General features: G+C 42.8%; 1 protein-coding gene across 1 annotated transcript in view; it reads left to right on the top strand.

Annotated features, from left to right (window-relative positions):
• The window catches only part of Dnah11 (dynein axonemal heavy chain 11), a 316498-nt gene that overhangs the window by 146383 nt on the left and 142942 nt on the right, over nucleotides 1-27173 (top strand). The window contains exons 41-49 of the mRNA XM_036205362.1: nucleotides 953-1080; nucleotides 2043-2191; nucleotides 8368-8518; nucleotides 11217-11348; nucleotides 14203-14376; nucleotides 18722-18926; nucleotides 22356-22521; nucleotides 23512-23614; nucleotides 26491-26730. Of these exons, the coding sequence (XP_036061255.1) occupies nucleotides 953-1080; nucleotides 2043-2191; nucleotides 8368-8518; nucleotides 11217-11348; nucleotides 14203-14376; nucleotides 18722-18926; nucleotides 22356-22521; nucleotides 23512-23614; nucleotides 26491-26730 (1448 nt within the window). The remainder of the gene's footprint in view (nucleotides 1-952; nucleotides 1081-2042; nucleotides 2192-8367; nucleotides 8519-11216; nucleotides 11349-14202; nucleotides 14377-18721; nucleotides 18927-22355; nucleotides 22522-23511; nucleotides 23615-26490; nucleotides 26731-27173) is intronic.

The following is a 27173-nucleotide window of genomic DNA, read 5'->3' as shown; positions in this document are numbered from 1 at the left end:
TGTTGGGGTAAGGGACACTCAGTTTATATTTGGGAACCATTAGAAAAGTTGATGGCTTCTACTTCAGTTATGGTGGTCAATTTTACTGACTTTAGGGGTTGTTTATACTTTTCTTTCGGTGTTTTGTTTCTTGTTTTTGATTTTTTTTTTTTTTTGAGACAATTTCCTTGTGTAACAGCCCTGGTTGTCCTGGAACTCGCTTTGTAAACCAGACTGACCTCAAACTCACAGAGATCCATGTGCCTCTGCTTCCCAAGCCCAGCTGTAGTTTGTTTTTTATACCAAAGACTTCACAGAGGAATTTTCCACATGACCACTGAAGCAGGTTTGCTGAAGTTCATAAAGCCAGCACCTACAGAACTCTACCCGAACACACAACTTACAGACATGTGATAACAGCAAAATGGGTGCTTTTCTACATCTCAAGTTTTGACAGCCTCGCATAATTCTCATGACGGGTAACACTTTGAAGCATGGAATTTTAAAATTTAAACCTTGAATAATGCAATAGGAAAAAATGGAATAATATAAAAATATAATAAAAAAGGTGAGCTATGCTAGGCAATCTAAGATAGATACTGAACATATGTATGTGAAAAGGGATAATATCTTCACTTGTTATGAGTTTTCAGTTTATATTCATTACTGCCTATAAATCTCAACAACAGTTCTTCAAGGAAAGCATTTTCCTGTGTGTGACAAGTGCTAAAGCTCATTTACCGGAAGGTCGGGACCCTCCCCTGAAGATGAAACGTGCCTGTTTGTATGCAGAAGGACTAACTGGATAGAGAGTCCACCTAGAAAGCGCAGAAAGAGGCCACTGTATGCCACTCACAAGAGAGAGGGAGCAACTGTTTTATTTAGCTTATAAAGGAGCTTGCAGGAGAAATAAATTTATTTTAGAGACAAATAGCCCCTGACTGTATTAGCAACATTTGCTCCTACTTTGCAGGCCTCTTCTCATCCATTCTGCGAGAGCAAGCAAATCTCAGGCATGATGGGCCAACCTGGATAGTCCTGGATGGGGACATTGACCCTCTGTGGATCGAATCCCTGAACACAGTCATGGACGATAACAAGGTAAACGATGTTGTAGTGCCACTCCTTAGCCCAATATCCAAGGGGCATTGAGAATGCCATTCAACTGCTGGTGTCATAGTTTCTTATACTTGGTAATGTAGTATTTTTATGGAATCATTATTTTGATGAATGATGTTTTCCTCATAGTTCATAGTTAAAGAATTTGAAGGAATATGTTTTCCCTTGTCTCTGAATTGAATCACCTTTCATGAAAGTTAGGTACATAGATAAGAATTCCATTTATTTGCCTTATAGTTTTCTAAGAGCCAAGCAGTAAATTCTTATATCTTATGCAGTCTGACTAAATATTGAATACATAGACAACAAAGGAATGATTTTGTGCTGTATGATAACTGATGAAACCTGGTAATGCAAATTAAGTTGTTTCTATGGCTACAGATTATATTTAAATGATTTCCCAAGCATGTTGTGTGGTTGTCCTGGGAACAGCAAAGACAAGAGGTCCCACGTGATACCAAAAGAACAACACTGTTGTTGGGGCAGGAATAAGAAATTGGGAGCCAACATTATTCCAAAGTAGCATCAGTGACCACCGTAGCAGCTGGAACTGCTTTCTGAATGATGACACTGTTTATCAGAACACAGAAGTCTGGGGTCTTCACACCTATGAGTGACTATAGGACACTTGATATTTGTAATGTTGCAGATTCTCAAGATTTGCTTATTGTGGAATTCAGGTCTTATGGGATTCTGCTTACATTCGGGTTAGTAACAGTTACTATACTGCTATTGGAGGATTGGTGGTCATGAGTCCATGAAGGCAATTTTATTCTTTAAGGATTCAGCCAGACTGCTTCTGGGTAGGCTCAGATCTCAACTGAGATGAGTCTACCTGTGGCTGCCCTACTAGGGACAATACTAGTTGTGATGGTCTGTTGGCTGCTGTTTGGGCTCCTGGTGGCAACCTGCCTCTGGCAACCACCATATGCTGCTCGATGCAGGTGCTGACCCTGGCCAGCAATGAGCGAGTGGCCCTCACACCCTCCATGAGGCTTCTGTTTGAGACCCATCACCTGAGAACAGCCACCCCAGCCACTGTCTCAAGAGCTGGCATTCTGTATGTGAACCCGCAGGATCTGGGCTGGAATCTGTGAGTATTTCCTTCTTTTCTTACATTTTTTTTTAAATGCATGTGACATGAACTTTATTGCATTACTCTCAAGAAAGGCAAAGTTGAGTGGCAGAGAATGTATTGGCACTGTACCGCTGCCGCTGCCACCATCCATCCACAGAACTTTCTCCATCTTCCCAGATGGAAACTGCCTGCTAAGCGGTAACTCCCACACCTCCCGTGCCTGAGTCCCCTGCCTCCCCCTTTCGGCTGTTGTGAATCGCGGCATACAAACACAACTTGCTCTTCAAGGTCCAGTTTCAGTTCCTTAGTGATAACCTCTGGATTGCTAGGTCAAATGCTAACTCAGCTTTTCATCTTTAAGGAATTGGTATCACAGTTAACCACAGTGGCTGTACCACATTACTTCCCTACTAGTCCCCCCGAGAGGGTGCTGAGATTGCTATACAGCATTGTACATCCTTGTTGGCACTGTCCTTTTTTCTTGTGTTCTAGTTCTCCTCACTGACTTCTTTTCTAGGAGCCTCACTGAGTGGTGTGAGGCGGCATCTCACTGTACTCTGCACTTGTGTTTCTCCAGCGGCTAGTATTATGTAGGGCATGTTTTCGTGAGCATGCTAAGTGTTTGTATGTCTATGAGAAAAAGTCTGTACAACTCCCACGTCCATTCTCTAATCAGCTGGTCTTAAGTTTTACTTATTTATTTTAATCTCAGTTAAAGTGATTTGAAGAAGATATTACTAATTAAATGTAAGGCTCATTGCATTAATTTAAAGGTAATTAAATTAGCACCCAGGTGTCTAAGTCATTTTTACTTACAGATTATCTTGATTACACACTTAGAAAATATTTAACACTCAGTAAATATGTGTTGAATAAAATGAACAAATCGTCATTTACATGAAGCACTTAGATAAATAAATCATTTTGTGAGCATCTGCATGTCTGTGCACATAATATGCACATATATTTAAACAATAGAAAGGCTTCATTCAGAGCAAGGGTTTTGTATTTCTTGCTTAGATCACACTTCTCAGTTGCTGTGTGGTTATGTGTTTCCCACAGTGTTCTCATTCTGAGAACCTCTGAGCTGGGCAGGTGACCACAAGCTGCCATAGCAGACGTCCTCGGTGCCCCCCTCTACACAGCCTTCTCACCTTGTCTCTGCCCCAGACACTACTCCATGTAACACATACTTGGCCTCCCTGCCCTCTGGCTTCTGGTTTCTTTGGCTCATGAAGAACCTTGGCAGGAAATCAGAAGGAGAGATGAGAGTGAGATCAGGCTCTTTTCTGAACCCTCCCCAATGGGGTCACATAAGGATGGCTGTGGAGCTTAGCTCAGGTCAGGAGCCCTTCTGTGAAGAAGCTGCCTTCTAGGTTCTTCTAGCTATTCATTCTCATGTCCCAGCATTCCTTGCTTTCAGCCTATGCTAGCAAGTGTCTCTCACTGTAGCAAATCCTAAGAATTCCTGAATTTATAAAGAGAGAAAGCTGATTTGAGCTCCAGCAGCAGAGGCTCAGCAGTGCATTGTGGTAGAACAGAGCTGTTCCCCTTGGGGGCAAGCTATCAAAGAGAGAAAGGAAGAGACCTGGACCTCCATCACCCTCTTTAAAGACACATACACAGTCGCCTCACACTTCTGCACCCCATCCATATCTTGCAAGTGCCACCACCTGGCGTGAGCACCACATGTTTAACTAAAGGGTTTTGAGGTGCCTGTGAATCCAACCCTTGTCACTCTTTGGTTTCTCTCCACCCTAGTGTCACTTTGTGGCCAGATGGTTCTTTCAATCATCCTTCCCTAACTGTACTTTGAGAAGGACCCCTGCTTCCTGCCAGGTGCTGCTGATTGCTCTTCTTGTGTGCTGATGCTCACAGAGAGAACTATGGCCAGTTCTTTGTGTTTAAAAAAAAAAAAAAGAAAGCTTCCTTGCATTTGTCTGAGGGAGTTTTCAGCCTCTACAATGCAAAATTGCTTTTAGGCTAGTGTGGGTGCCCACAGAGGTTTCCTACTGAGATCTGAGCTTGCTTTACCCAGCAGGGCTGCATAAGGGGATGATTTGACCATGTGCGTGGTTACCAAGTGTTTGGAAGGGTCTGCACTTGGCTGTGTGGTATGCTTTGATCAAGCAAGGGGGAGGTCTTTTGCCCAACCCCTTGGTATTGTTATAAAAAGCCCTTTTGAAGAGATAGAAGGGGCCTGTGGATATTGATCCAGGTACTCCCAAAGCTATTTTGTGTTTCTGTCTGTCTCAGTCTCCACTATCTTTTTATCTACAAATTTTTCAGCCCTCTCTCCTCAAGAGTACCCTGGGTAAAAATGGGAGCTGGCCTCCCACAGGCTAGCATCTCTCTCTCTCCAGGTAGGATTCTGTTCCTGGAGTGTTTCTGTTGGTTAGGACTGGCTTAAGGAATCTTATACCTGCCCTTCAATTCCCCCACCTCTAGAGCAGGGTCTTTGCTGTGTGGCAGGCCACATTCACTTCCTTCAGAGATCCCTCATCTGTTCCACTGTGTTCTGATGGCTCCCAAGTCCCTTTGCCTTTCAGTCTCAATCACATCATAAGGCAATTAGTGCTTATGATGGCTCAGAATGACTGTCTACTTAAGGAAGGACTTTTATTCAAAGTCCCAGGTAGCTTCAAGAGCCATCCAGTTTGTATGAAGAGTAAGACAACCTTCTCTCCCTGTTATGTCTCAGTGTAGGGAGGCTTTCGTTGTATCAGAGATGAATGTGTTGTTTTTAATTTCCATGTGAGTGACCAAGGATCTAGTCAAGACATTTCCAGAAGAAAGGGAATCTTCTCTAAGGGTATTTTATTTCTTTACTTGCTGTTGGCAGAGAGTTCCAGCAATCTCAAGTTTCAGGTACTTCCTCTCACTCTGTAATTATTAGATAATTCACTGCCTTACTTTAATGCCATAATGTGATAGCTTTATGTGAATTGTTTATTTAATATTCATTTATATTTAGAGATCAATATATTAACCTCATTTTTTGCAGCAGTATTTTTAAAAAAGTATTAGTTTTCTGCATCTGCTTGCTTCCAAGTGTTCAAAGCTACAGGGACATTGGGAGCATGCTACAGTCACAACACCTTGTTCCTGAAGTCTTCCCTGCCATGTTTCCACCTTGGCTTTGTCCCTGGCTGACATACATACATGTGCACATGTATACAGAAGTCTGTTTTCTTCTGTCACTTTTTTGCAGAAATTCTTGAATATAGGTTGGAGACATTAAGACATTTCATCTGTAAGTACTTAAGCATTTATTTTCTAAGAACTAGAGCACTCTCTTTTATAAATGCACTATAATTCATACACCTCAGAAATCTGTCTTGATTTGGCAAGCCTTTTTTTAGTCTTGTGAGTTACAAACATAATTTTACTTTTACCTTGAAAAGAATCCACCATCAGAACAAAGATTGTATCTCTTTATCTCTGTTGTCCCCACATGTCTAGAACATTCCCCCAACTTGTTCTTTCATAACATGTATAATTTGGGAGAGAAAAAACTCAAGTCCCCCAGAGGATGTCCCATTGGTGGCTTGGAAGTGGTGATTTCCTCATCCAGTCTTTTTTTTCTACCTATTTTTCTGTGAAGAACCTTTTTCTTACACCCATTTTCCTTCCTTCTTACCCGCCTTCTATTCTACTTTATGCTCCTTGTCATTTTCTCTTCTTCTATTTATGGTTTCTTATAGTTCAGTGGGTTATACATAGCAACTTATCAAGATTTCCTTTTTTCTTCTTCTTTGGTTCTCAGATTGTCACTAATGTAACTAGGAGGAGCCCCTCCAGCCCTTCTGTATTCTTTATTTATCTTTCTGAGTCTTTGTTGGGCACTTGGATGTTCAATTTGTTTCAGAATTTCTTTACTTGAAACTTAAATCAGCCATTTCTCTAAGCAATTGGAAGGGGTGCTTTTTGTATAAGTGGTTGTGTTTAGAATCTAGGCAGGGCTCCCTGTACTCCTTGCTTTTGAGAGACCTGCATTTGAAATTGTATGTTCTGTGGTAGTGGTCCATTCCAAAATGCCCATCCTTAAATCTGCAGCATCTTTTGTGAGTTGGGAAGAATTGAAGACAGATGCACATCTAGGTCTTAGGTTGTGCCACAGCCACATATGATGGTCCAGACCTCTACATTTTCTTTCTTCGTGTCAGTTTTTATTCAGATTATAAAGATTTAGCAATAATTTCTCCATGAAAGCTTCAACTGCCCATATTTGTTGATAGAGACCTTTTTACTCCTTGGGCTATGTGATGACACTGAACTTATGATGGATGTCATTGTTGGCCATCATTCTGGCAGACTCCCTTCTGACTACATGGCCTGTTTTGGTCAAGCTTGCCTCTCTCTAGAACATCTGCTATTCATGGAGACAATAGGGCCACAGCGGCCGCAGCAGCTACAGCATCATTTGCCAGTGGGTCTTGTGTGTTTCCAAAAGGAGGTTTCAGCTGCTACCAGTGCAGCTCAGCAAACAGCTCTTAGTTGACCCTAAATGCAAAGCCCACTTTGGGGATCTTTGTGTAGGAAGGTGAAGTGCGGGATGTTTATGCTCAGTAGAGCCCTACCTGACAATTCTTGTACTTAACTGAACAAATTGAGAAGATGCACAGAAAAACAGAGGCAGAATCTGAACCCAGGCCTCCAATGCCACCAACTCTGTGATAGGTAGTAAGCTGTTAAATGCTGATCTAAGTTGTTCATGCCATAACTACAGGAACTCTACAGCAGCAGCATCTCCATTCATAGCTAGAAATGAAGGCAGACAGGTCACCTTCCCCAGATGACATGGTTAAAAAGTAAGGGAACCAAGATACAAGTTCAGGGTAATCCATGTTAAGAGTGCTGTCTCCCTGAGCAATGCTCTCCCAACTCCTCCTACCATAAGTTCTGGATACATTAATTCCTTTCTGGGCCTGGCAAGATGGCTCCCAGGTAAAAGGTGCTTGCTCTCAAGCCTGAAAACCTGAGTTTGATCCCTAGGTAACATGTGGTAATAGGAAAGAACCAACATGTACAAATTTTCCTCTGTCCTCCACATTTGAGCATAATATATAGGCATCCCCTAAATACTAAATAAAATACTAAATACATAAATAAAAACAACAGGAATTCCACTCTGGCTCTGTTCCATGATCAGCCACAGAGTCAATCACTGAGGATGGATGTGGTCTTCAGTGGCACTCTGCTACACTGCTCACATGCAAGTGGGCTCCTACTGAAGATTTGATAGCTGTCATTCTATAAACCATACCACAATATAACAATGGTGAATATTGAAGTCTGTGGAAAGCACCAGAGGGCTTTGATAAAACACACATCTTACCTTTGTTTATACCATATTCAACATGCAGAGTCTGATTTGCCTTTACAACAAGGTCTGGCTGTAATCAGTCTGTGGCAGCACTGTTCATGTGCAGCCTGCTAAATGTATTTATTGCCACTGCTTCCTACTTAAGTACAACTTTCTGAGTGATTCTTTTTCATTTAGCATCTCTTAGTTGCACCCCAGAGGCCACTAAGGATGCCATCATGGCATTGGTAAGCAGCTTACTAATATGATGGCAATGTTTAATGTATCAAAATAAACATTTTATAAGCATGAGGCAGCTATATCTATATATCATATAAATATCAATATAATAAAGCATGACATACCATTTCTGAATCCCTGGCTGTGAACACATTATCCCTTTCAGGTTGGTGTTATAGAGTCCAGTAGAAAAGCAGGTTGAAGTAGCCCCTATGGACTGTTCACCTCTTTATTTATAACTGATTTCTCATTACTAAATAATTGATGCCAAGATTAATCAAGAAAAGCACCAAGCTGTTTTCATAAATAAAACCTCCATCATGAACAGAATCTGTTCATTTGGGAAATGACATAGTGCACTTCCCTTTAAATGCAAAGTAATGGCCTACTTAGGCACGATTATGTTTGCCTTCTAAGAGCTATTAGGAGTTTCTTTTACGTTCTTTTCATTAAAGTAAAAATGGCCATTAAAACAAGTCTTTAAAGGGCCATTTAAAAATATTTTCCATTTGAGAAATAGAGTGAACCACTCAACATGTCTGTGAAGTGTTGCGCCAAGCTGTGTGAAAGGGGGAGCCTCGAACTCAGTGGCATCTTGCTTTTCAAAGCTCTTGTTCAGTAAAAGCTTTTCCATGTTCCTTTTCAGGTATGTGGCCAGTTGGATCGACAGAAGACGACATCAATCAGAAAAGGCCAATTTAACTATTCTTTTTGATAAATATGTTCCTGTGTGCTTGGAGAAGCTAAGAATTAGCTTTAAAGCCATCACTTCTATTCCAGAGAGCAGCCTGGTGCAGGTTTGTGTTCAGCCTGGGGAAGTCAGAATAGCACACACTTCTCTCACTTAAGAAGATGGGGGAAGGTGCTGTTAGGACTGCCCAGTGGGTAGAGGCTCCTGGCATAAAACCTAATGACTCTCAAGTTCCATCTCTGGGCCCCACATGGGGGAAAGAGAGAACCACCTTCTACAAACTATCTTCTGACCTCCACATGAGTGCCAAGGCACCCTGCACCCATATGTGTATGCATGAAACCCCCCCCCCATAAATACACATAAACAAATACATTTTTAAAAATATTTTCAGAATTGTTAGATTGCTTCTGGCCGCCTGCTATAGCCCTTTCAGTCCTTGGAAGTTTGTGATGACCCCAAGAAGTGAAATCTAATCACTTTCCTACACTATCCCCTGAGGTTTACATAGTTCTAGCACTCAGTAAGCACCATGTATGTGTCATGGAATCTTCATGTCATCCCAAGCATGCTGGGACAGAGCTAGAGCAAAGTTGCTACAGCATCGTTTATTTATTTTTCTAGCTGTCACTGTGCACATAATACCTGAGGGATGTAAGAAAGGGACACCTTAGTGTGGCTCACGGTTGCCAGAGGGTTTCAGTCCTTCATGATGCAAAAGGCAAGTCTGTGGGACACTGAGCTCGTTCACACCATAGTAGACTAGGAGCAGAGGGCACAGGAACCAGATCTGGGTGGTAACCTTCACCAGCCTGCCCCTAAAGGTCTCTCTGCGCGCTCTCTCTCTCTCTCTCTCTCTCTCTCTCTCTCTCTCTCTCTCACACACACACACACACACACACACACACACACACACACACACACTACAACCAACTGGGAGACAAACATTCAAAACATTTCAGATTCAAACCATAATATTGCATAGAGAAATGCTCTGCGTGTTTTTGAATCAGATGGCCAGGCAAAACACAGATGCTGATTGGTAAATAGAAAAGACAGCGAGTGATTGTTCCATACATGTTCCTGAAGGCACATCAGTGTGTGTGAAGAATCTGTGAGGCTCCAGAGTTCATTTTTCTTTTTCCTGATCCTCACTGTGAGGCAGCTAATGCTAGTAAAAGACACAATGGGTTTGTTGTAGCAGCGAATGGGATCTATTCACAACAGAGAAGTGAAGGTCATTGGTGGTGATGTAGCAAGAAGTATCAAACTTCACCAAAGGTTTACAATGGAAATGTTTTTCCCCTCCTGGAACAAAATTAGTTTCTCAGAACTTTGTTCTCATCAAGTTACTATGTTACCAAATTTGTTTGAAGCTGAATTAGAATAGTCAGGAGCATAGTAAGAAGGAAAAGTTCAGGTTTTTGGATAATTCACACACCAATTAAGTAAACGATAGTATTCAACAGTAATTATCCGAGGTATAATTTATTTCTGAAAGCAGGTCTGAATTTATTCATAATGAATTAATTATGTGGTTAGCCTAATTAGACTTCCTTGGGTGTAACGCTTGTAAAAAGCAGGATCCGTTCTTTCTCAAGTTGACTTGTGTATTTGTGTGATTCTCTGTGGTGTGAACTCTGCCAATCAGGAGGAGTGTGAAAATAGGTCTGTGGGAATTAACATGATTTCTGCTCTCCCCTCTTCATTTTTGTGGTATTCAGAAATGGCATTTAATTCTTAGCTCCTTTAAAGCTGTTATTTTTTACCAGTGTTTCCCACAGTTTCTTAGTACAGGAATTTAAGGCAAAATGAGTAGACAAGAGAACAGCTTAAGATGACATTCATTCCAAATTAATGCTCTGGATTTCCCAGCATGTGGAACTTCCTTAAGTTAGATGAATTGTGTTAACTCTTGAAGCTAAAGTATAATTTTATTTAGTTGCTTACATAGCACTCAGAAATGTTTTCAAGTACTACCTGGGTGAGTGGAGCCAAACCCTGAGACTTACTGGTGTGTACTATCAGCAGCCCACTATGGCACATTAGTCCCCTTGGCTTTGATTTTTAGCCATTCCTTTAGAAACCATGGTTCCTCCTCATATGTAACAAAGCTACAGAGTTTCATACTCTTTTTCTTGGTAAGAAATTGATCCATTTTATTAGAAAATTATCTCAAGTTGACAGATGCGGCACAATGTAAAGTGATAGAAATAGGGAAATTATAAAATGTAACAAGTGCTTTTCTACTTGAATAAAAAACACTTTCCCCTCTCTCCTGGTTGGTAGAGAAAGGTGCTCACAGGTACTGGGCCTGAGTCGTGGGCCTGTGCAGGCCTGGGGCAAGAGCTTCTGAATGTTAGAGCCTATGATTTCAAATACTGACAGCTATTCTCTGCTCTAGGGAGCTAGCCCACAAGAGAGATTATTACTCATCTGTGTGAATGTATGTATGAGTGTGTTTTAGTGTGTGTGTATGAGTATATGTGTATGAGAATGTGTGTGAGTTTGTGTGAATATATGAGTGGGGGGATTGGTTTGCCTAGTTTACCTAATAATTGTTATTTGAGTCATTTAAAATTTTTTTCTCTGACTCTTTTATCATTCCAAAGATTGATTAAAGTGACAATTTTTTTGAACCACTGACTTAGATATTCAAGGCACAATCATGTGTGTGTGTCACAGAGTTTTGAAAAATTACATCATCTCTTAAGAATGAGGTAGAATTTGTAAGAAACTTGACCCTTCTCCAGCACTGAAAAAAAATCATTGCCCTAAATTAATGGTGTTTTCTTTTTCTTCAGACTCTTTGTACTCTTTTGGAGTGTTTGTTGACTCCCGAGAATGTACCTTCTGACAGCCCCAAAGAAGCCTATGAAGTCTATTTTGTCTTTGCTTGTGTCTGGGCATTTGGAGGCACTCTGCTAAGAGATCAAGTATGCTGAAAGAGTTTCCAGAGATGAAAACGTGTGGGGATGTTGGGTTAAAAAATGTGTTTTGCATCTTTGAATTATGTTATCACCAGTCTCTGGACCTTCCCTCTTCTGAGCTTTGGAGTCTGTCCCCTTTGGGGCATCCCTACAGCTAGCTCAGGGGTAGATCATTTCAGACTGCCTTGAGGTAGCCTCAACTACTGCAATATATTTCTCACAGTACTGGAAGTGACAGCTCAGGGTTCCAGTGTGGCTGGTTCTCCTGAGACTTCTTCCTATCTTACACATGACACAGAGAAGGAGCGGATCACTGGTTCTCTTCTCATGAGGGCACTCACATCATCCCCAGGGCCCTGCCATGACATCGCTGAAAACTAAGCAGCCCTGAAGGATGCTATTCCCAAATGCCTTAGCTGTTAGGAGTTCCATACATGAACTGGTGCAGTGGGTGGTGGAGGAACAAGTAGGTGATAGCAGCTAGTCCTCCAAACAGTTCTGACTCCAGTCAATTCCACCTGTAATCAGTCTGGAACTACATTCTCAGGGTTGTCCTCTGTGAGCCATAGTCAACGCTAGTGCCATTGTTTTCCATGATCATTCTGCTTCAGATAAATCTGTCCCCTTGTACAACAGTTCTGGCATAGTTTTTAGGACTTCTGATGTCTTACACATCTTATGCAAATACCTCATCCCACCCCAATACATAAGCCACTCAGACTTACCAAGTGCCAGCAACATGTGGGCCTGACCTCCATTATCTGCTTCCATGTGCAGATCTTTCTTATATCATCTCTTTCAAATTGCTTCAAGATATCCTCCATGTGCAAAGAAAGCCAAACTTTGTCCCCCACAGAGACAAAGATCTTGTTCCAAGGCCTCCTGGTGACTGCAGCAGGCTTCTTACTCAGGCTCGCCATTCTTCAGTGACCACGCCTCCCCAAGAGCTTTGGCATTTCTCTGGCCATGTACTCTAGTACCATGACTCTTCAGTTAAAATGGCATGCTATTGGCTAGCCATCTAGCTTTGTCAGATCTCCCCAGGCATAAGCAGGAAATTCCCCTCAGAAGGCATCACATCCCAAAGTGACCCACATTCTGCCAATTCCTCACTAGTGATGGAAACCCCTGGCTAGCTCTGTTTCTTGTCACTGAGTTAGCAGGACACACATCTATAAATAAGCTGAGCCTCACAAATCACTGTCCACCCTGGTCACCGGCCAGGTGTCCTCCTGTGATCCCCAAGTGCTTCCCCTGGAACAGCAGCCAGTGCTGCTTTAGGTGAGTCAGGGGCTAAGTCTGACTCTACTTCCCCCATGAGTCCCCTTTCCCTGACAGACTGAGGGTAGATGTTCCATTCGCTTCATCCCATGCTCCAGAAAAATCAGTTTAACAAACTGAACAATCAGAGGTGTACCACAAAGTCATTTTCATGATGGAAATTTTTAGGCAAAGCAAAATTTGAAGTGAAGTAAAAGTCGTGCGTATTTTGTGCAAGAGAATAGAGCCAGGTAAGTAATAGTGTGTGGATTATTTAAAATCACATTGGCATGGCTTCAGACCAACGTTTGTAGGGAGGTAAAATACCTCATGCTTCTGCTATGAGAATAATTTCAATGAGGGTTAATGCCTTAGCATGTGGATGTTGGCGGCAGAAGCTCTGCTGGTTTGAAGGTGGAAGAGGGGAGGGATTCTCCTTCAGAGTGTTCACCCCATCCAGTGTCACAGTCACAGTCTCCACCTGACTGACTGCTCGTGAGTATGAACAGCCTGGTACTACAAAGGACCACCATAGCCCGAGGACACAGGAACATCAAATAAAGAGCTGGGAAAATGAGACCTGAGATCCTAGATGGGTACAAGATGACCAAAGGCGATGAATACCCACAGTGGTTTCAGATTTTACTGAAATTCATAGGCCAGATCAATCCCTGCTCCAGGTTTAAGAGCCCCTGCTCCAGGTCTCTCAGAATGTATGAGTTGCTGGCAGAGCTTTCCAAGGATAACATCATCAATAGACTGGCCATCTGAGGATGTGGGACTCATTTCATCAGGCCAATGAGTAAATCTGAGTCCCTGAGCCAGACCACTGAGGATATAGGGAGCGCTGTCCCCTTTCCCCATGCCCTACACCCTAGTCAGCAAGTGAGAGCTTGCATTATTACATCGTCAGACGACACTCCATTACAGAGATGGGACACTGCCCCACAACTTCAGACTCTCAGCAATGTCCTGCTGGAAACCAAGGCTAGACTGTCTTCCACCCCTCTCCCGTGAACTTCCAGGTCCAGAATGCCCACGGTGGGCCAAGCTTTAAGAATGCTTTGGCATTGCCAATATGTTACTTTTTAAAGCAGAGACTTTTTTTAAGTACTGTTTTTCATTGTCATCATTTTGTAAAAGAAAAGATATCAGACAACAAAAGGGCCTGGAGGCTGGCAATGCAAAAGAAAAGACAGATCTTCTGTCCACACAATTTACTGCTTTAAAAATCCCACGTCCTCTTTCTCTCCTGACCCCATCAATTGTGCTAACAGGGTGGAAATCAACCTCAGTGCTAATCTCCATTGTCCAGTAGTGCCTGGCATGGTGATTTGTACAGTGATTCATTGTTAGATTGAATAACAGGAGTGATGTAAGGCTTTCCAAATATCGCCTTGCTTTTTAAGCCTGCTTTGTACACCTCATGGCCACCTGTCCTATCTACATTACTGGTTACAACATAACTTGATGAGTTCCCATCCAGGAGTTTGGTTTGTGATTATGGCTCAGTACCCAACAGACCCTGCATGCAGCAGAATTTGTAGGGGCTGTGTATACTTTCTGGGTCTATGCTAAAGAGTTCTCCTGTTCTCCATAGCTTTCTGATTATCAAGCTGACTTTAGTCGATGGTGGCATAAAGAAATGAAAGCAGTGAAGTTTCCATCCCAGGGAACCATCTTTGATTATTACCTGGACCAAAAAACCAAAAAATTCTTGCCTTGGGCTGACAAGGTCCCTCAGTTCACCATGGATGTCGACACACCCCTGAAGGTAAGTGTGCGGAGTATCAAGAGCCCAACTCCAGGTATGTTTGTTTGAGCCTTCAGAGGTTGCAGTTCTTTGTGTTCTCTGCTCTGTGGATGACATTCTTCCCTGAGAGAGAAGAGTCAACTGTAGGGATGCTTAGGGAGGAGGTTGATATTTCTGCAAACTCTTTGTCCCTTAGTTCCACATAATCCAGTGGGAGCCGCATTCTTATAATCTCCTAGAAATGTACAAACTTTGTAAAACCAGAGGCAGGGCATAATTAATTCAATTATTCTTATTTCTGAGCTTATGCAAACTTTTTAGATGCCACTTTTTACATAGAACTTCATTCTTTTACCACCCCAGCCACAAAATGATGTTGGATCTTTCCAATACCAGTGTTCCGCATTCTCATGCACCTGACAAGTCCACTGGAATTGTTTCTCTTCATACATGACCCATCCCTATTTCTCTTAGATTATTCTGTGGCCATCTTCTCATTCTGCTTTAATCTCTTTCTTTTTAATAACATTTCTCATTTTGAATCATTTTAGAGCTTGCTGTTTGAAGCAGTTCTGTATGAATGGCTGAGAGGGGACTGTTACCACTTCTGTGAGGAGGCAGCTGGTTCCAAATGGCAGGAACTCAAAGTTTTAGTTTCCTGGAACTGTCACTAGTATGCACAGCAAGGGCCTTAGGTGCCAGGGGTGAGGTTAGACCTACAAGTCCATGGTGTAGGCTAGGTGTGTTGACTCTCGTCTTGATTGACACTTAACACATGCATGTGTGTGTGTGTGTGTGTGTGTGTTCACACTTACGCTCATGTATGTATTTCTGTCTTTCTGCTTTCAAATGCCTCCTCCACTTATATTAGTTTAAAAGAATTTCCATAGCAAAGTGAAACATACTAGGTAGCCCAAACAAGAAATTTATTTTCTCACGGCTCTGAAGGCTCTGTGCCAAACAGGTGGGGAGGGGATGCAGACCTGAACCTCTGGTCCCCTTGGGGTAGCAGCATAGAATCCTTAGCCTGACCTGACAGCCCCAGCTCTATCTCCTCAGACAGCAGTCCTGTCTGAGATCTGGATAGTAGCATCATGGCCAACTGAAACCAGAAAAGGGGCCCCACCCTCTGCAACTCAGGTTAGTGACCTACGGTGGCACTGGCAGAAGCAGAGTCCCAGAAGTCCCCAGACCTTTATTCATGCTGTCCTGTATCTATCCTGTTTAAGCTGAGAGACCAGAATGCTACAGTCCCCAACTAGGGCTTGTTGTCCATGGATGAATAGCCTCCACCAGGCTCTGCCTCTCAAACATTCTACCACCATTTCCCAACACTACCACATGGGGCCAAGACTTTAACCCAAGAACATCTGGGGCTCACACACTGCAATGACAGCAAATGGCAGCTTGGACATAGTAGAGGCCACCAGGAAAGGAGAGCCAGACAGAACACTGGGTGTTAGAGGCTACCAGCCATGTTTGCTGCATGTACCACAGTCTGTCATTCCAGCCTACCTCTATCTTGGCTGCCCATCAATATTTCCTAGCTGGTTGAAAACTAAAGGCAAAAATTGTAGCAAAGCCAGATACATCTTATTCATATTTAAAAGAAAACCAAAAAAAGCAATTTTAGTCAACAAATTATATGGAACTGAAAAGTCAATTTTCTTCCTGGGAAGTTTTACACTTTACATTCAATGGTACCAAATGTGCTTGTTCTGTTAGCAGCCTCTTTATATGTTGGAGCAGGACTATGAGAAATTGGAAATACCATTATAATTCCAGGCCCTTTCTAAATAATTTAGGTCTATGAACTAATTTATTCCTTTTGTGCGTATGTGCTTGCGTGTGTGCATGTGTGACTATGTGTGACTGCACTTGCACATGGCATGTGAGCATGTGGAGACTAACACTGTCGGTTTCAATCACATCTCCACCTTATTTTTTAATGCAAATCACTGAATCTGTAGCTCACTGTTGGCGAGAGTGGCTGGCCAGGAAGCCCAGGGTCTCCCGTTTCTGATTTCCCCAGTGCTGGGATTATAGGCACTTTGGTGCCTGGCTTTTTATGTGGATACTAGTGGTTCAAACTCAGGTCTCCATCCTTTGGGGCCCACACTTTACTGGATGAACCATCTCCCTAGCTGCAGTTAACTATCTTACATACTCTTTATAGCATCCCGGTCATGAGGCCCCATTTTATATTTTATGGAGGAACAGAAAAACAGAGAAGGGAAATGTTTCCACAGTGATGTTGGTAGTGAGCATAGAATGGCAAATGATCCTGATTTGTCTAGGACTAGAGGCATTTCCAGAATGTTAAATATAGGTGGTGGTACACACCTTTAATTCCAACACACTGGAGGCAGAGGCAGGTGGATCTCTTTGAGGTCAAGGCCAGCCTGCTCTACAGAGTGAGTTCCAGAACAGCCAGACATGTTTACACAGAGAAACCCTGTCTTGAAAAACCAAAAGGCATTAACTTTTTTAACTGGGAGACATGGTCTCACTGAAACAAGCCGAGCAGCCTGTCAGTTTGACTCCCAAATCCATGCTGTGAAGAGCTGTTTGTGTTAGGAGTTTGTACTGAGCTCAGGCTCCACAGATTTCAACCCAAGCACCAGCACTCACTCACCAGCTGTGACACTCTCCAAGTGACCTAATGTTTTAGTTAAGGTTTCTGTTGCTGTGAAGAGACACCATGACCATGGCAACTATTGTAAAAGAAAATATTTAATTGGGGTAGCTCACGTACAGTTCAGAGGTTCAGTCCATTGTCATCATGGTGGGACATGGTGGCATTCAGGCAGGCATGGTGCTGGAGAAATAGGTGAGAGTCCTACATCTTGCAGGCAACTGGAAGTAACTGAGACACTGGGCAGTGTCCTGAGCACAGGAGACCTCAGAGCCCACCCTCACAGTGACACACTTCCTCCAACAAGGCCACACCCACTCCAGCAAAGCCACACCTCCTAACAGTGCCACTGCCTATGAGCTCATCAAACGACCACATCTGAGCTCTTTTAGTTTCATGCTCCCTGAGAAGGAAACAGCAACAGCATGTCTCACAGGTTTGCTGTAGATCCCTGAATTATGTGACATACATGCTTAGTGGAGGCCACCCAGCTCTGCGGGTGTTCATTTCTGGTATTCATATATGAAGAAAAGAGCCAACAGCCAAAGAAAAAGGCAGTAATGGCAACTGTGGGCAAGAAGGGAAAACAGTACCTTGTATGTGTCAAAGCCTCCCCTTCACGAGGTGCTGGGTGTCACTGTGTTAAAAAGGAAGTTGGAGAATAAATGGTTACATCAAGGCCATTACCCAGAATCATTACCACAGAGTATTTCATCCTGGTCAGTTTGCACTAACCAAGTAATGAAGAACTGTATCCATTGTGTGTTTTTTTAATGTCAGAAATCAACCCTGTAAGTAAAGGGTTTTGTGTATGTTGTTTGTATTGTTTACCACTTTTAAGTTTGGACACCAAAAAATGCACCAAAATGGCAGCTGTTTTTCAGTTGATGTGCAGAATTCAGTCTACGTGTCTATTTTTTGTCTGAATATTTTTATTTTATTCTATATTTCCCAAGCCTGTTATTTATTATTACAAGAGGGGGGCACGCATACACATGCATGCAAGCATATGATGTCACCAGGAAAAGGGTCACCCTACAGAGGTCAGGGGTAACCTTGTAGAATCAGTCCTCTCCATCCGCCTTTGGTGGGTTCTGAAGACTGAACTCGGGTGCCAGACTGGCGCAATAAGGGCCTTTCCTCACTGCGCCATTCGACCAGCAACTCTGAGCCTAATTTTCACTAATTTTCTTTTATTCTTATAGGGCACTTCAATTTCTATGGAACATTGTGGTACCTGAATAAATAAAAAGTAATGAACTGCCAAATTTCAAAGTATAAGCATCAAGGCTTAATTTTTAATGGAAGTTTCACATCCGCTTTGGATGTGGGCACACTCCACCTGTTCCCCTAACTGGTGTCTCCTTGCACTGAACCCTATTGCAGGCGCCCACTGGTCTCATCAGCTTCTGAAGAGGGTGGGCACTTCCGACATGTCTGCCTTATTCTCTCCCATACCCACAACAGCTGGGGGAAGGAGGGGCTCTGGGAAAGGACCTTGAGGTGATTCCTTTCCTTGGAACGATGTTATCAGTTGTCTCTGTTCCAGCAATTGATGGCATCACCCAGCTGCCCTCCCGGAAGCGGTGACGTCTGCACTGCTACTCAATCTCTCCTACTGGGCATGAACTTGTACAGAGAGTTCCTTGGGTCTTAATTCAAAACTGAGTGTTGGATCAGCCTTGAACCTCTCTGTCTTTCTCTGACCGTTCTCCTGCTTTTCTCTCCCAGACAGTTCTGGTACACACTCCAGAGACAACTCGTCTTAGGTATTTTACTGAGTTGCTACTTGAGAAAGGCAAACCACTAATGCTAGTTGGAAATGCAGGAGTGGGGAAAACAGCCTTTTTGAGTGACACCCTGGCAAGTCTCCCCGAGGAGTACATAGTGTCCCGTGTGCCTTTCAACTACTACACGACATCAGCAGCGCTGCAGAGTAAGTGCCCCTGCTCTGGTACACAGTTGTGGCTGACACACCTGCACCTCCTCTGGTACACAGATGTGGCCTACACACCTGCCCCTCCTCTGGCTGCACAAATGTGGCCAACACATCTGCTTCACTCATGGTCATCCCTGGTAAACAGACTTTAACTGTTGCTAGGAGTTTGTTTGAGACAATATATCACCACATATCTCAGGTTTTCCTCACCCTCCTGAGTGCTGGATGATAGGCATGTGCCATTATGCATGGATCGTTTTGACCTTTCATTTCACTTCTAGCTTTCTTGGGGGTTATTACTTGGTAAATCAGCAAAAAGTTTAGATTCACAATGATGATTATATCACTTCTAAACCATTTAATTCACTGTAATTAATTCATGGAACTGGGAAATACATGGGGTGTTAAAAAGGGGTCCTCTGGTTATCTTTCAAAGAAGGAGTTGATTCCACACACTCAGAGTGCATCAAATGACATGCCCCTTATTTTATTTTTTCCTATTACATTTATTTAGTGTGGTTGGGTGGCACACCTGTAGAAGACAGAGAACAATCTGCTGGAGTCAGTTCTCTTTTTCTACTTTGTGGGACCCAGGGATTGAATTCAGTTCATCAGACTTGGCAGCAAGCACCTTTACCTGCCAAGCCATCTCAGTGGCCTTGTCAATCAGTCGCGCGCACGTGTGTGTGTGTGTGTGTGTGTGTGTGTGTGTGTGTGTGTGAATAATGCTGAGCTATTGGATAAATATATTGTAAGAAATACAGGCTTTGCATTCTGAGAGCCAAGTGAAGGGGAGACAGCATGAACAGCTGAGGTCAGTAATCCTGTTGCTGCCCAGCACAAGGAAGGTACTGAGGTCTCAGTTGCTGATTGACTGTTGGGTTGCTCTGAGTGTGGGTCCCTGGGATGTACACGTGCGTGCACGTGTGATTTTCATGGCTGTGTTGCTGGAGTCAAGTAATAAACTTTCTTTCCCTCCAACATTACACAGTCAACACTGGATATTCTCTAAGCTCTTCCTTCAGTTTGTCTTGTTTTTGTGAATGAGGTACTCAGAAAGCTGATTGTGTTTTGTTTCTTTAGCAAATGTGTGTGATTTCTCTACTTGTTCCTAGGCATTGTATGAGGAATGGATTCTGTTCAGAAGTGCAAAGGAAAGAATTCCTTATAAGTTAAGCCTGGGAGATTAGGCTACTGCTCATCAGTTCAACAAATGATATAAGATACATCTAGTTCCCAAGAGGGAGAGACATGGGTAAGGTTGAGAGATGCTTATCAAATTAGGACAGGGAAGAGCTTCAGATGTCAATGTGCTCCAAAAGAGAATTTCAAGCATGTGAGATAGGTGATGTCCAGGCAGAGAAAGTTTGGGATGGAAGGACCAGCTTCAGAAGAAAACGCTGTAGCATACAATGAACTGAGTCTGAAACATGACTGGAGCATGGTGGCTAAAGAGAAGATAGGGAGGCTGGGGTCAGAGCTGTGCTGCAGACGGGGAGATCAGCTGTCCAGTTCAGGGGCAGTTCTGGGTAACATAGACTAGCTGAGCATCATAGTGTGGAAACCGGCCTGTATAAGCCAAAGACACTGCATTTCACATGGTAGCAATGGTGAGCCATTGAGAGGCAGCCAGAAACTGACCAGCTAGATGCATCTTAGAAGAATCTGATGTTGGGAAGACCAGTTCCACTGAGCAACATACAAACTAATGTGGCCCTGGGCTGGAGGCCAGAGTAAAAGAAAGGAGGTGGTAATGGAAATGTCAGGAAATGACATGAGATATCATTTGTAGGTTGGAGTTGGACAGATGGGAGTCAGAGAGAAACCTATGAGGCTTTCCTGGCTGACTTGGGGAGAGTTTTGACCTCATAAGCAAGAGCATAGAAGCATAGAGAAGAAGAAAGCACTCCCTCCCTCCCTCTTTCCTTCCTCCTTCCCTCTCTCCCTCTCTTTCTCTCTTTTGAGACATAGTCTCTATATAGACCTGGCTTCTCTGGAACTCATTGTGTAGACTAGGCTGGCCTCAAATTCAGAGATCCATCTGCCTTTGCACTGGGATTAAAAGCTTGTGCCACTGTGCCTGGCTCTAATATTCTCAAAGATTATTATTTTAACATATTTTAAGATGTTTAGAGTACCTGAATTTATAAAATAGTATGTATCTATCAGGTATTAGTATATGATCACAATATTTAAGTTTGAATTGTCACATATTTGGACATGCCAAAAATAATTTTTTGCTACATAACAAAAATGAATTTAAAAGGGAAACTGAAGGGGCCACAGCTTCTTAAAAAATCTTTTGTGACACAAACAACATAAGAAAATAACCGAACGTATGGAAAAACAGTTATCATAAACACAATGAAATGGAATGTGCCCAGCTTAGAAAAACAAAGGTAGAACATAGGATGTGAGGAAGGCTTATCACAGAAGATCAAAGAGGAAGGTTGTCTTATTGACTTAAGGTTCTCTCTCCCTCCCTCCCCTCTGTGTGTGTGTGTGTGTGTGTGTGTGTGTGTGTGTGTGTGTATGTGTATATGTATGTGTCTGTCTGTCTGTCTGTCTATGTGTCTGTTCATCTGTCTGTCTGTTCATAAGAGAGAATGTAAAGACACATTTAGAAAGAGGTACGAACACCCAGTGGCAGTAGAACTAATGTCCAGCCAACATCTGGAAATGTGGAACAGGTGTTTGCCAAAGGTGTTTATCTACTGTATACTCTTTGTTTATCTAGCAAATGAATAATAATTAATAATAATTAATGTCACCAGTAGGGATATAACAACAACAATAACACACACACACATGTCTTCCTTGCCCCGAGATGTTTGTAGTCTGAAGAAACAACATGTCATTAGACACTATGTCAAGGAAACAGTACTCAGATCCTCTCCACCCCTGCCTCAGAGTCATCAGTAACACAGAGTCATACCGACCCAGGAAAAACACCAAGTTACACTTGGGTAGTATCTGCGTGCACTTTCTTCTTGTACCCCAGTGTCCAAGAAGAGAGGTATTGGAAACATCTAGGGGGACATGGGAGCTGTTCCTAGACTCTCCAGCAAGGACAATGGAGATGGATTGAGAGGCCAGGCTGTGGCAGAACCAGCAGCCATCCATGAGCTAAAGCAAGTGAGGAAGGACACATTATCAGCAACAAGACTTTCTCCAATTTGAGCAACAGTGCTATGCCACATGCCTTTGTTGAGTAGGTTTCCAAAGAAGGAGGGTCGGAATGACCTTGGGTAACTGGAGGGTGATGGGCAGGGGCCATGTTACAGACAGCAGCAGCAGAGACTCACATCCAGAAAACACAACATGAATAAATCACCATGAACGAGGAAGACTTTTGGAAAAATAAGTAAGGGTAGAAATGTTACATTCTGCCAGCTATTTGTGACAAAATTATGTACATATTTTTAGGAATTCTTGAAAAACCTCTAGAGAAAAAAGCTGGTCGTAACTATGGTCCAAGAGGAAATAAAAAACTGGTTTATTTCATTGATGATCTGAATATGCCTGAAGTGGACGTCTATGGCACTGTCCAGCCTCATGCACTACTTCGACAGCACATTGACTATGGGCACTGGTAAGCAAACTCCTGTATTCTACTGTCCACCAAAAACTCACTATCACAGTGTAGGGACATTTGAAGACAGAATTATCCCAGATTGTTTAATCTGGGAGCATTTTCTTTTCTTCAATTTGTAATCTTGTTTTTAATGTGCATGCATATGTATGTCTACCTACACATTTGTACATATGAGGAGGCCAGAGATCTACACCAGATACCAGGTAACTTTATATCTCACTTTTTGAGATCGGGTACTTCATCGAACCTGGAGCTCCCTGACTCTAGACTGGCTGGGCCCAGGGATCCCCCATCTCAACTGCTGGGAGTACAGGGAGGGGCATGCCGCCATGCCTGTTCTTACTTGGATGCTGGTGATCTAAACTTGGGTCGTGTGTGTGTGTGTGTGTGTGTGTGTGTGTGTGTGTGTGTGTGTGTGTGTGTGTGAAGCACCTTACTAACCAAGCCATATTCCCAGCCTCTACCTTTACTTTTAATCATATTAAATAGAACAGTTTCCCTTCACATCTTTGCAAGATTGGATTGAAAAGTAGTCAAGCAACATAGCAACTGTGCAGAAATTAAGTTGCACTAAGTTATTGAAGAAAAGCTTGGCTTTACCCCAGGATGTGAGCATTTGATCATATGTGGGCACTCTAGTTTGCTATCCATGACAGTGAACACAGGGTGAGGGAGCCCCAGCCCACCCACCAACCCTTGCCGTGAGGACAGCATAGTTTCCACCCATGTTAAGAGCCATGTGAAAATCAATGAGCAGTAATAGTTTTTTATTGATTCAGCTTCTGATCTTGGCTTTGGCTTCCAACAATTCTGTCACCTTCCATTTTCTGAGCTAAGGTTTTGATGTCCCCCAGATAAGACCAAGAAGGTCAAGCTTGCAAAACAATTGTAAAAATAAAGTGTCTGTGATCAAATCCTTCACAAGCTGGTGGTGCGCTGTTTTGTCATCTTGTTTTTAGATTTGAGGTTCTGTTTTCTGTCCCTTAGGTATGATCGACAGAAGGTAACGCTTAAAGAAATCCGCAGCTGCCAGTACGTGGCCTGCATGAATCCCATGGTGGGCAGCTTCACAGTCAACCCGAGGCTGCAGGTGGGTTTCATACCACTCTTCCTAGATGCCCTCAGATGTCATATTCAAAATGTAGACCATGCTGGGTATGTTGGCACACTCTTGAAATGCCAGCACTGGGGAGGCTGAGGCAGCTGTGTTATGAGTTCAAGGCCACCCTAAGCTACACAGTGAATTCCAAGGTAGACTGGGCTTCTTAGTGAGACCTCTGTCAACAAAATATAGTATCTTGTTTCTTGGTGCTTATAAAGTAAGACTCTCACTAGACAGGTAATTAAGCAGATATGTCCCTTTCTAATCAATACAATATTTTTAGTTAAGTTTTACATTTATAGAGAAATGAGCTGGAAGTATTTCTGTCTAGTCCCTCATCCACCCACCACCTGCTTCCTTTGAACTCTTTTTAACCTCTTGCATTAGTTACATTTGATGAGGCACATAATTATTAACTAACACTCAGAGTTTCCACTGGGTTTCCTTCTTTGTCTTACTTGTTCTGTGGGGTTGACAAATGGATCGTGACAGGTGTCCACCAGCAAAATATCTCACAGAATAATTTCTCTGCCTGGAGACGTTTCCTCTATGTGATCAGCCTTCCCTTCCTTGCCTCTGCATTCCCTGCAACCATTACTTTTTTGAAAATCACTTTTTGCAGTTTTGTTATTATGGTAAAATACATGTTACATAAAAATGTATCAGCTTAACCAAACATTCCAAGTGTACAATTGAGTATACTAAATGCTTTCTTCTGTCATGTCACCACCATTGGACTCTGTGAGACTCTTACGTGAAACTGAAACTCTATCCATTAAGTAGTGACACTGGCTGCTCTCTCCTCTGATACCCTTTCCTCTCTCCTCTGACACCGCTTTCTCTCTCCTCTGGGCCCTGACAGTCACCATCAGACTTTCTGTCTCTCTGACCCTGCCTTCTCTAAGTACTTCACATAAGTGGAGACCTACACTGTTTGTCTGAGGACTAGAGTACTTCACTTAGCATGTCAGCTAAAGATCACACATGTAGCATATTGTAGAATTTCGTTTTGAAGCCTGGGGATGCACTGTTTTGTCTTACATACTGCATTTTGCTTATCTGTTCACTGACCCATGAACACTGGGTCACTTTCATGTTTTCTTTCTAGGGAGAATGAAGCCAGCTGTTCTGAACATAGGCACACAAATATAGCTTAGAAATCTTGCTTTCGATTCTTTCGACTGTCTAACCAGAGGTGGAATTACAGGATCAGACAGTAATTCGGTTTATAGCCTTTTGAGGACCTATCATTCTGTTTCTATGATGATCAAGTCACCTTTCACCCCACCAACAGCACACAAGGGTTCTGGTTTCTCCACGTCTTTGTCAACACAGGATTCCTACTTTGTTTTTTATAGCAGCCATGCTAATGGGAGCACAGCAGTATATCATTATAGTTCTGCTTTGCATTTCTCTGGTGGTTAGAGATCGGAGCATCTTTTCATGTGGTCCTTATCCATTGCATATCTTCTTGGGGGGAGATGTTATTAAAATCTTTTTGGTCATTTTTTGATCAATTGGTTTTTCTTTTGCTGTTAAATTTTAAGCATTCTCTCCCATATTGTGGATATTTAATACTTAAGCACTGATCACTTTATCATCTCAATAATATGTCCTTTTCCAGAATAGTTTGTAGAGAGAATCATTTGTGTAACCCTTTTAGACTGTCTTCTTTCAGCTACCTTCGCCATAGCACGTAGGCCCCTCATGTCCTTTCATTGCTTAGTAGGGTATTTCTCTTTATTGCTGAGTGGTTTTTGTCATATAAATGAACCAAATTCATTCATTCATTGCCTGAGGGACAGCTTGGTTACTTTGCTTTCAGATTTTGGCAATGCAGCGTAAAGTTACCATAAATATGAAAAGGCAGTGTTTTGTGGGTGCATACAGGCTTGATAATGGTGATGTCAGTCAGCACTAACATCTGTACAACACACAACACAGAAGGTGCCTTCTCACCTATCCAAGTCAGCTGTGTGTGAACTAGGTGTCTGCTGGTCTGGTCTAGGCTCACTTTTGTAGCATGAATTTTAAATGGTCTTATTAATAAAATCAAACCCAGAGCCAGGTATTGGGGTGAATGCTAGAAGACCAGAGAAGCAGAACAAGCCACAGCCACCTCACCTTACTAGTTCCTCAGTTGATCCTGTTTCCTCAGACTGGAAGCCTCTGAGTCCTCATCCAGAATGAATCTCAGCTGAACTGTTGCTCAAAAGCCTAAAAGCTTGACCAGGCTCTAGTTCCTCGTCCTCATGCCTTAAATACCTTTCTGCTTTCTGACATCACTTCCTGGGATTAAAGGCGTGCCTGGCTGTTTCCAGTGTGGCTTTGAACTCACAGAGATCCAGATGGATATCTGCCTCTGGAATGCTAGGATTAAAGGCGTGAGTGCCATCATTTTCTAGTCTCTGTATCAATGGCTGTTCTGTTCCCTGACCCCAGATAAGTTTATTAGGGTGCATAATATTTTGGGGAACACAATACCACCACACACTTTGAATGTCTGGGGCATGGCTGTCAGCTGATCTAGTATGGCATGGGCTGGATGGTGGTGACAGTGTGCCTCTGCCTTCTGTGTCTTCCATCCTTTAGCAGAACTTCAAAGGCTCATGGAAAGCCAAAGGCTTAAGAGAACAAATGTGACCCTCAAGCCTTGGACTGTGGCTAGCACTCTGTCATCTTCATTCACTCTGGGTTCAAGCGGGTCACATGGCCACCCAGAGAGAGTCTGGGAAGATGGCAGGAATACATTATATGGCAGTGGCACTAAATAAAAGAGAGAGTGAAACATCTAGTGTTTGGTTTGTTTCGTTGGCACTTTCTGGTTTGGTCGTAATCTCTATTATGTACTAACTGTTTTTCAGAGACATTTCACGGTGTTTGCCTTCAACTTTCCATCACTGGGTGCACTGACAACCATCTATGGCCAGATTTTCAGCTTCCATCTCCAGCAGCAAGCATTCTGCCCGTCGGTTCTCAAGACTGGCCCCTCTTTGATCCAGGCAACAATAGCGTTCCATCAGACGATGGCAGAGAACTTTGTACCCACAGCTATTAAATTCCACTACATTTTTAATCTGAGAGACCTATCAAATATCTTCCAGGTATCTCAACTGGCAAGTTAGCTTCTTGAAAATCAGTGTAACTTATGGCATTCATTTATAGAACTACTTTGGTTTTAAAGTATACTCTGTTATTTTGTGTCTGTCCCTCTTCTTTTACTCATAAACCTTTCTGTGAAGGAACATGGCAAGCCTTTTTATCAATGAGATGGTGGTTCCCCTCAGGTTGTACAACACCTGTGCTAATACAGCAAGGTACCTGGGATGTGTAATTCATAAGCAATGAGAATTTATTGATCCTAGTTTAGTGGTACTGAAAAGTCTGCAGTCAAGGTACCAGCAAGTCCAGTGTCTGGTGAGGGCCTGCTCTGCGGTTTCAGGATGGTGCCTTGAACATTTTGTCTATCCACAGCAGACAGGATAGAAGGGCAAACACCTAGCACTGTTGATATGAGGTCACCTCTTCATGAGTACTTAATAACTGC

Source organism: Onychomys torridus, chromosome 14 (assembly GCF_903995425.1).
Source record: "Onychomys torridus chromosome 14, mOncTor1.1, whole genome shotgun sequence".
NCBI classification, from domain to species: Eukaryota; Metazoa; Chordata; class Mammalia; order Rodentia; family Cricetidae; genus Onychomys; species Onychomys torridus.
Note: the sequence above shows the minus strand (reverse complement) of the source record. Positions and strands in the feature narration are given on the sequence as shown.